Source organism: Hyla sarda, chromosome 2 (assembly GCF_029499605.1).
Source record: "Hyla sarda isolate aHylSar1 chromosome 2, aHylSar1.hap1, whole genome shotgun sequence".
Classification (NCBI taxonomy): Eukaryota; Metazoa; Chordata; class Amphibia; order Anura; family Hylidae; genus Hyla; species Hyla sarda.
This window is the reverse complement of record NC_079190.1, coordinates 477,524,700-477,534,720: the sequence shown is the minus strand read 5'-3', so window position 1 is coordinate 477,534,720 and position 10,021 is coordinate 477,524,700. Positions and strand designations below refer to the sequence as shown.

Here is a 10,021-nt window from a genome sequence, read left to right as displayed (position 1 = left end):
TGGGCACCTCATGGTTACAAGACGGGGTCCCTTAACAGGGTGGTCCTTACAAGCCACGACTATGTGCACCTAAAGGTCACATGTTGGGGTTGTTTAGCTGGTAACTGGGTGGGTCTCACCAGCCATAACTATGGGCACCTATTGGTCATGTGTTGAGGTCCTGTTGCTGAGTTGTCCTCACCAGTCACAACCATGGTCATATGATGGGTCCCCTAGCAGAGTGGTCCTTACTAGCCACAAATATGGGCACCTATAGGTTCCAACTTACATGTTGTGGTTGTATAAACTGATGGGTGGTCCTCATCAGCCATGACTATGGGCACCTAAAGGTTACATGTCGAGGTTGTACAAGCTGGGTGGCCTTTAGCTGCTTTAAAGGGGTACTCCACTGGAAAAAAAAAATCTAAATCAACTGATGCCAGAAAGTTAAAGAGATTTGTATATTACTTCTATTAAAAAAAACTTAATCCTTCCAGTACTTATCAGCTGCTGTTATGATTCACAGGAAGTTCTTTTCTTTTTGAATTTCCTTTCCTTTCTGTCTGACCCTCAGTGCTCTCTGCTGACACCTCTGTCCATTTTAGGAACTGTCCAGAGTAGAAGCAAATACCCATAGCAAACCTCTCCTGCTCTGGACAGTTCCTGTTAGGGACAGAGGTGTCAGCAGAGAGCGCTGTGGTAAGACAGAAAGGAAATTCATAAAGAAAATAACTTCCTGTGGATCATAATAGCATCTGATAAGTAGTGGAAGGATTAAGATTTTTTAATAGAAGTAAATTACAAATCTGTTTATCTTTCTGGCACCAGTTGATTTAAAAAAAAAATGTTTTCCAGTGTAGTACCCCTTTAACTATGGGCACCTAAAGGTTACATTTTGAGCAGGGGTCAAGTCCTGGAAAAATTAGACCATCCCTTGAGAGGAAATCTTGGGTGAGTTCCTGTTCCTTGCTAATGGGAACAGTGTTCCTGCTGTGGAAAAAGTGCAGGAACTCAGTTCCCATGCATTTCTGCTCTGATGTTGAGGTTGTATTACTGGGTGGTCCTTACCAACCATTACTACGGTCACCGAAAGGTCACAAGGTGGGGTCCCATAGCTGGGCATGATGCCCTGTGATGTTTGACTGAAGCTCTTACATGATCCTGGAGTTCCCACAGGATTAAAGAATTGACGTTGCCTGATTTACCAGAATCGGGTCTTAATACCTAATAAACCGCATTACTGTGTCGTAAGACACCCCGAGGTGTAATGCTGTCAAATTTCCTAAGTTTTACATAGCCGTACGTACGCCCGAGAAAGTCACATGAGAAAAGCCCAACTGTTGGCTCTCCAGCTGTTGCAAAACTACAACTCCCAGCATGCCCTGACAGCCGAAGGCTGTCAGGGCATGCTGAGAGTTGTAGTTTTGCAACAGCTGGAGAGCCACACGACCTAGAATACATTTTTTATTATTTTAATTTATTTATTTATTTTATTATTATTATGATTATTTTATATATATATATATATATATATATATATATATATATTATTATTTTTTTATTATTATTTATTATAATTTTTTTTTTTTTTTACTTTTTTGTTTACTTTTATTTAATTCATTTATTTTTGCCAAAAGGTAAACAGTAGCATGAAAAAAAAAAAAAAAAAAAGCGTACGTTGTGCATGCGCCCCAGTGGAAGCGTCCAGCAGAGGAACCTACAGGACTTCAATGTCCTTCTGCAGAGAGAGACTCTCAGCCAGTGTACGGCTCCAGCACTTTGCACAGCATCTGCTTCCAGTTTGAGCCCTCCCACCGTTTCCCTTTAGCCAACGACTGGGGAAAAAAAAACTCCCAGTTTTCGAAAAAAAAAAAAAAAAAAAAAACACGGCGGATTTAACCCCTTAACCTCCTCGGCGCAAAAAAAAAAATTCTGAAATTGGAGCAATGGGGCTTTTATGGCGTTGACTCCCAGCCATGTAATTCCCAGTTCTCCGAAGTCTACAAGACACCTAGGTAATATGACATGTTGACTTTTTATTTTTTATTTTTTTTAATACTATCCCAAAAGTTATTATGTTTTAATTTTTTTAAAGATTTTTTTAAGACCCTTGATAGTATGTGGCAAGGCAGGAGGTTGGTGGTGGTGGGGGAGTGGAGGAGAATTGATATTACCTCATGTAGGGGGCTAGCTAGCTCCGTTACGGCATATATACCAGGTTGTTAACATGTGGCGCTGTAACCGCTGCCAGCCGCCCTCCATAAAAAATAAATAAAAAAAAAAGACCCTGCAAAGGCAGAACATCAGCTGTCCAGATTGCACAGGAGTAGCAGAGCTGAGTTTGTCACTTGGCACGGCTCAAGGGTGACGTCACGGCGCTGTTTAAGGCAGTGTCTCCCAAGAAGCGTGCCTTCGGCTGTTGCAAAACTGCAACTCCCAGCATGCCCAGACAGCTGTCCGGCTCTGCTACTCCGATGCAATCTGTACACAGGAGTAGCAGAGCGGAGTTTGTCACTTGGCACCACTCAAGGTAACGTCACGCAAGCAGGGTGCCTCCAGCTGCAACTTCCAGTATGCCCGAGCAGCCGTCCAGCTCTGCTACTCCTGTGCAATCTGTGCACAGGAGTAGCAGAGCTGAGTTTGTCACTTGGCACGGCTTAGCACATCACGTCGCATTTTTGCAAGCAGGGTGCCTTCAGCTGTTGCAAAAACTACAACTCCCAGCATGCATGGACAGCCGACCAGCTCTGCTACTCCTGTGCAATCTGTGAACAGAGCTGAGTTTTTCACTTAACAGGACTCACAGCACGTCACAGCACTGTTTCCCAATCAGGGGTGCCTCCTGCTGTTGCAAAACTACAACTCCCAGCATACTGAGTGTTATAGTTTTGCTAGTTTTGCAACCCTTCTTAGGAAACACCGGTTTAAGGTGAGAAAATCAGCTCTGCTGCATCTGTCGGCGACCGAGTTAACTTTCTATGTTAATCGTAGATCATTGACTCAAAGACGATGATGAAAAGTAAAGAAAAAAAATTAGGAAGTTGTGCAAATTTGGCCTCTAGGCTCCCAATGGCGAATCCACACTATTCCTTAATGCATGCCACTGCAATGTCCTATAAAGTGTACAAGAACGGGTTTAAGGTGGCACCGACTGCAAAGTTAGAGTCCATGTCACTGACAAAAGACGTGCTCCTGCTGCAAATTTCTAAGCCAGCTGCTTCCAAACACCCCCCCCCCCCCTTCTTCTTCCATCCCATCCCCATGATTGATGACATTGGCCAGGATCCAGCATAAAGGAAGGGTTTTGTTCCTCCAGGACTACGCACGAAATGAGATCACATCACTTCAAAGACTTAAGGGGAGGGCTCACAGGGCAAGCCCCATAAATTCCGGCACAGGGTGTCAGGCTCCTGCAGTCATGATCCAGAGTCAATGAGAGCAAAGCTGCTTGCTAGTTGCTGGTTTCCTAGCTGAGCCCACAGGCATTGAAAGCTCCCAGCAAAGTCATCTACCAGACCCAAAGTTTTCCCTTCAACTTTTTGTCGCCATCAAGCTTTGGCGTAATAACGCACCTTTGAGCAAACTTTGTGCCTACCTATTGATCACCTCTTATCCAAATGCTAAGGATGAGGTGTGTGCAGTATCTGCTGCCCTGCATGGCAGCGTTGGTCTATGCCCGGATTGTTCTAGGGGTATCCATGGAAGAAGAACTGGTGGTCCCTGTCAGGCTAGACAGTGACCAAGGTCCGGCTCAAGATGGTAAGGTGATATACCGCCTGGATGCTTTTGGAGAAGCCCTCACCTTGGAGTTGGAGCCTGACCCAAGTTTCCTCGCAAAGGACTTTAGTTTGCAATATGTGGGTAAACCCAAGTCTACTGGAGAAGACTCTGCAGAACCTCTTACCAACTTGGCCGACTGCTTCTACTCTGGCACTGTCAATGGAGATCCAGCTAGCAGTGCAGCCCTGAGTCTCTGTGCAGGGATCCGAGGAGCCTTCTATCACCGAGGGGAAGAGTATTTCATCCAGCCCAGCAACCACACATTGACCATGGCTTCATCCACCAGCACTATGGTTCTACATCTGTTGAGCAAGAGGAGTCGCGTGAAGGCAAAGTGTGGCGTGACGGACATGTCCCAGCAGCAGCTGGACTCAGAGGAGCCACAGTCCAGGCAACATATGGCCCCACCAGGTAAGGTCCAATTCCTTTTACTTGCTGCTTTATTTTGAAAAAAAAAAAAATAATAATATATATATATATATATATATATATATATATATTATTTTAAAATATTTATTAACAAAATTAATTTTTTTAGAAACATTTTTGCAAATGAAATGAAAGTTGCTTAATTTCCCCAGGGGGTTGGGTATTCTCAGGCCAATGAATCAGTAGGGCACCATGCCCTGGAGTCATGCCAGACAGCCAAGTCACAGGGCTGTGTCATTGGCTGCAAGCACATGGAGCCGGGGGCATGACTTGCAGGACACTTGTGGAACTTAAGGTGTTAAAACAAAATTATGTAGTAGTTAGGAATGACCTCATTGCAAAAATAAAATAAAAAAAAGGGGGGGGGGGCATGCCGGCGCTTGTAGACCGTTCTCATTAGAAGTAAAATTATACCTTTCTGCCTTTTGCACCCTGTTCTACAAGACTTGTAAAACCTAAATTTTCATTCATAAAACGTGAAGTTAATTGTTATAACAAATGGAACATAATGGAGGATTATGACAGCCTGGTAAAGGAGGAGGGGCATTGGGTTTGTCATGTACAGAACGGGTATGAAGTTAGCTGGGGTGGAAAGTGTTAATTCAGAAGCTGAAAAAGTCCGGACAAGGGGTACAGTGTCTGCGGAAAGGTGCTGCGGTTTCAGGGTCAGGGAAGCAGCCAGCAGCTTGGCAGCCGGCACAAGTTCTATTCTGTGATTACATGTGGAAGTGAATGATCTTACATCAGTTCCTTCAACGCTATTAAGGTACAAGGTGACTCAGATCTCCTTACAAGCCAGTCATAGACAACACAATGTAGACCCAAACCACAGGAATAGATTTAGCAGATCTGAAAGAATTTCATACTTTGTAGCCCCATTGACTTTTTATTATAATTTTTTTTTACTTTGCAGGATCAGGAGGAAATTCACGGAAAAAGAGATTTGTCTCCAGCCCCCGCTATTTAGAAACCATGCTGGTGGCCGACCAGTCTATGGCCGAATTCCATGGGAGCAATTTAAAGCACTATCTCCTGACCCTCATGTCCGTAGCTGCCAAGCTTTACAAGCATCCCAGCATCCGAAACTCCATCAGCCTGGTGGTGGTGAAGATCCTGGTCATCTACGATGAGCAGAAGGGACCGGAGGTGTCCTCCAACGCTGCCCTGACTTTGAGAAACTTCTGCAGCTGGCAGAAGCAGCACAACCCACCCAGCGACCGCCATGCAGAACATTATGATACCGCCATTCTGTTCACAAGACAGGTAATTGACTCTCATCCTAATCTCCCCGTTGTGTTTTAGTCCAGTAGTCCAGTCAAGATATATAAATAATAAATAGAATAAAATTCAGCTGTAAACTTGGGGATGTGGGGGGGGGGGGGGGGGCATGCTGTGCTCTGAAATGTTTATGTGCGTTCCAGCCAGGGCTCCAAGCCAAAGTTAAGCATTTACTGCCAAACTTTTGTCCTTGATCTAATTAATATTGAATCTGCTATTTTCTTTTTTAAGGATCTTTGCGGAGCTCAGACATGTGATACCCTTGGGATGGCCGATGTTGGAACCGTGTGTGATCCAAGTCGCAGTTGCTCTATCATTGAAGATGACGGCCTGCAAGCGGCTTTCACCACGACCCATGAACTAGGTATGTGCCTCCACATGGCTTTTTCTGGGATATAGCTTAGGCCTTATATAAACAATTCAGGAAGGAAATGCTTAATGTTTGTACTGAGACACCAGAAGGACAGGCTTCTTGAGATTTTCTGCCTAGTCGCTATAGAAACCAGGAAAGAATGCATCCTCAAGTGCTAAAACGTTTACGATGAGGAAACACTTAGGATATTGATATTGGACATATATGAGCGGAAGACTTCTCTCAAGTGCATTGTTGAGTTTAGTGAAGAACTGTAAAAGTGCATTTCTCCAAAGTAAGTTTCCGGCATACTTCTATAACCATAAAAATGTATGTTTTCAGGTCATGTGTTCAATATGCCGCATGACGATGCCAAACAGTGTTCTGGATACAATAATGAGAATAAGGATTCCCATATGATGGCGTCTATGCTGTCCAATCTGGATAGACATGAACCATGGTCTCCTTGCAGCGCATTTATGATCACCTCCTTCTTGGACAATGGGCATGGTAAGTCCTCATATTAGATGTTTTTGGGTATGTCTCATGCCCTTAGATATAGTTTAGCAGGGTGGGTGTCAATACCTAGTGCAGTATGTTTCTCTAGTAGGATCTCAGCTTGCAAAGCAGACCAGGCATGCATTCAAGAGCGATGTCATGGTCTGTGAGAACATGTTCTCTGACAAACACTGTACTCAAATACTTCTCTATTACTCAACTAGGAGAGTGCTTATTGGACAAGCCCAGCAGACCCATCCAACTTCCATCAGATCTCCCTGGAATGCTGTATGATGCCAATAAACAGTGCCAATTTACATTTGGAGAGGAATCCAGACATTGTCCAGATGCCGCCAGCACGTGTACGACCTTATGGTGCACCGGAGTCTCTGGAGGACTACTCGTCTGCCAAACCAAACACTTCCCCTGGGCTGATGGAACCAGTTGTGGAGAAGGGAAATGGTGTCTAAAGGGCAAGTGCACAGAAATGACAGACAAGAAACACTATGAGGTACATCCACGTTTCTTCACTTGCTCCTTTGCATATAGTTATTAGAATGAAGTAAACATAACTCAATATAAACTCTAGACATATGCTTAGATTTTATCCATTTTAAATTAATACAATCCCTGCTGCAATTGTTATCTGAACAAGTCAACATTCAATATAGTTAGCCATGTTGACTGACATAGACCTTAGATCTAGAAGATTTTGTACAAATTATAGTCCATGAATATTGGTTAGTTTTGTAGAAGTTATATACAGTACTACTTAGTAATGTTCCTTGCTTATTCTATTCCAGACTCCTGTACATGGTGGTTGGGGAACATGGGGCCAATGGGGAGCATGCTCTAGAACTTGCGGCGGTGGAGTCCAGTACTCTGTTCGGGAATGTGACAACCCAGTGCCGAAGGATGGTGGAAAATACTGTGAAGGCAAAAGGGTTCAGTATCGTTCATGCAACATCCAGGACTGCCCTGAAAATAATGGTGAGTGTCCTGAAGAAAGTGCCCAAAATCTGAATATGGTTTACTTTTACATCAATGTCCTCAGGTACTAAGCACCATATTTTAATATCCTCAGGCAAGACATTTAGAGAGGAGCAATGTGAAGCTCATAATGACATCTCCAGGACTCCTGGGAATGGACCCAATGTCGAATGGACACCTAAATTTGCAGGAGTCCGTCCTAAGGATCGTTGCAAACTCGTGTGCCGTGCAAAGGGTACTGGATTTTTCTTCGTGCTGAACCCCAGGGTAAGTTCATAGAATGATACATTGTATTGTCTATTAGCAGATGTTAGGTAATGGGGCATTACTTATTTGTGGACAGAGGCATAACTTGTAGCCTATGTAACCAGATGCAACAATTATAATACTGGTCTCTTATGGGGCATATGTGCTTTGGGACCCCCTTAGTCACCAGGGCCCCAGTGTGACTGCTCCCTCTGCACCCCCTATAGTTATGCCCCGGATTGTCGATCAGAACTTGATGTTGACCTGTAAAGCTCTAGACTGAAAGTTCTGTTACCACTCACTTCAGTGGTTTGGTTGTACAACCAATAATGTCCATTAGATTTATTTGGGTTAGAGCTCATCTGGGCACATACATCCATAAGCTCCAGACCATCTCATCCAGTCTGTGGTCTCTCAAGAGCTTCTGGGAGCTGTGAAATGGACCTAAACTATTGCAAGATAGAACTAATATCTTAGTAGTGCACATTATGTGTTCCAGATGTTGAATGTAATCCTTTTTCTATCCCTTTGTCCTCTGCAGGTAGCCGATGGTACGCCATGTAGTCCAGACTCAACCTCCATATGCATCCAAGGCCAATGTGTCAAGGCAGGCTGTGATCGTGTAATAGGTTCCAACAAGAAGTTTGACAAATGTGGAGTCTGTGGAGGGAATGGCTCAACCTGCAAGAAAGTATCTGGGACATTTACTAAAGCAAGGTATGTTCATTGCTTGTGTAGGATTCAGCAGCATAATCCTTTATCCTTTATTTAGGATCATACATGATGAAGTAGTTCAATGTCACCTTAATGACTTTCCTAGGGTTTCAGGGTTAGCTATTTTATAAACTCACAGCTTAATTCATAGGACTAAAGTCCATTTTAATCTGTTACTAAGTAAGGATTTCTTAATCTTCATGCGTTTGCAGAAATTTATTTTAAATGCTATTTTTTTTCTCCTGTAGAGCCGGGTATCACGATGTTGTCACCATCCCAGCCGGGGCAACAAACATTGAAATCAAGCAACGCAACAGTAGAGGTTCAATGCACGATGGTAGCTACTTGGCTGTAAAGGCGGCCGATGGCACCTACATCCTCAATGGTGACTACACTTTATCCACTTTGGAACAGGACATTTCCTACAATGGCAACTTTTTGACATACAGTGGCTCCACTGCATCACTCGAAAGGATCCGCAGCTTCAAGCCTCTGAGGGAATCCATCACCATACAAGTCCTCACTGTGGGAGACTCACAAAGACTGAAAATCAAGTACATTTATTTTGTCAAGAAACCAGCTCAACCAGAAAAGCCTTTGAATAAGAAGAAAGAATCCTTCAATGCTATACAAGAAACAATTCTCTCCGAGTGGGTTATCGGAGAATGGGGTGAATGCTCAAAGACTTGTGGATTAGGCTGGCAGAGAAGATCTGTAGAGTGCAAAGACTTAAGGGGTCAGCCTTCAAAAGACTGCCCGAATGAGCTCAAGCCAGACGATGTCCGGTCATGTGCAGACATTCCCTGTCCCCAGTGGCAATTGGGAGATTGGTCTTCGTGTTCTAAGACCTGTGGGAAGGGTTTTAGAAAGAGACTCTTGAAGTGCGTGTCTTATGAGGGGAGCACTTTGCCTCAAGACAACTGCGACCCTCTAAAGAAGCCAAAACATTTAATAGACTTTTGTACTGTTTCCATCTGCACTTAAACAGCGTCTGACCGAGAATATTATTAGGTTCTTTGAAAAAATATCAACATGCTGAAGGTCGTGTAGAACGGGTTGGTCGATTGTACAAACCAGAAGATGGAAAGTTTATTGAGCAGGAACAGTGCAAATATCTGCTGGATGGGTTGAACCAACAGATGGTATAAGTTACGTAGGTTTGAGAGAAGGGCATATTACTGTCTCTACATCCTTCATCTTTAGACCCCCTGGGGCATTATGGGTTTGCTTTAAAGCTTTTGGAGTCTGTTACCAGTTAGGGTTAAACAATAAAGCCCAATCCATGGCAGCCATATTATATATTAAAACTACCCGGGCTCCTTAAAGATTAGAAGCCCACCATTGACAATTTCTAAGGGGCCTTCAGATGTTTTTTGGGATTTTGCCCTTGGTTAGGGTTAACCTACCTCAGTTAAGAAGGGCAAGATCGGGAGCTGGACGTGATCTGAATAATTCATTATGGCTGCTATCATATCAGTATATTTTTATAACGTAACAAAGCCATATTCTCATTTATGTGAGACGTGCAGATTAGGTGGACCAAGGTTTTTTTTTTTTGCGGGGGGGGGGGGGGGGGAATAAAATACACAATATAATGGTACATTTAACCCTCTACTGTAAATTATAGGCATTTCATAGCTAATGGTCATGTGATCATATTAAGCCTTAGGGCTGTGGACCATGTTTTCTTATACAGGTCACACAAAAACTATAATCTATAGTAGGAGGTGTTAAACTTTTATAATACACAAGTTT

At 43.5% G+C, this 10,021-nt stretch overlaps 1 protein-coding gene across 1 annotated transcript; it reads left to right on the top strand.

The window, feature by feature from the left end:
* Window positions 1-3,415: 3,415 nt before the first annotated feature.
* ADAMTS1 (ADAM metallopeptidase with thrombospondin type 1 motif 1) lies at window positions 3,416-9,811 on the top strand. The gene is made up of 9 exons (XM_056559460.1): window positions 3,416-4,170; window positions 5,102-5,451; window positions 5,698-5,830; window positions 6,161-6,328; window positions 6,541-6,827; window positions 7,120-7,306; window positions 7,401-7,573; window positions 8,094-8,269; window positions 8,515-9,811. The coding sequence occupies exons 1-9, from the start codon at window positions 3,597-3,599 to the stop codon at window positions 9,248-9,250; spliced, it is 2,784 nt and encodes a 927-aa protein (XP_056415435.1). The 5' UTR covers window positions 3,416-3,596; the 3' UTR covers window positions 9,251-9,811.
* Window positions 9,812-10,021: the final 210 nt, after the last annotated feature.

Bases quoted from the DNA above. Each gene is read 5' to 3' on its own strand.
- ADAMTS1 (XM_056559460.1), top strand. From the start codon at position 3,597: ATGCTAAGGATGAGGTGTGTGCAGTATCTGCTGCCCTGCATGGCAGCG. The intron at 7,307-7,400 runs GTGAGTGTCCTG...TAATATCCTCAG, and splicing joins GGACTGCCCTGAAAATAATG to GCAAGACATTTAGAGAGGAG. The intron at 7,574-8,093 runs GTAAGTTCATAG...TGTCCTCTGCAG, and splicing joins TCTTCGTGCTGAACCCCAGG to GTAGCCGATGGTACGCCATG.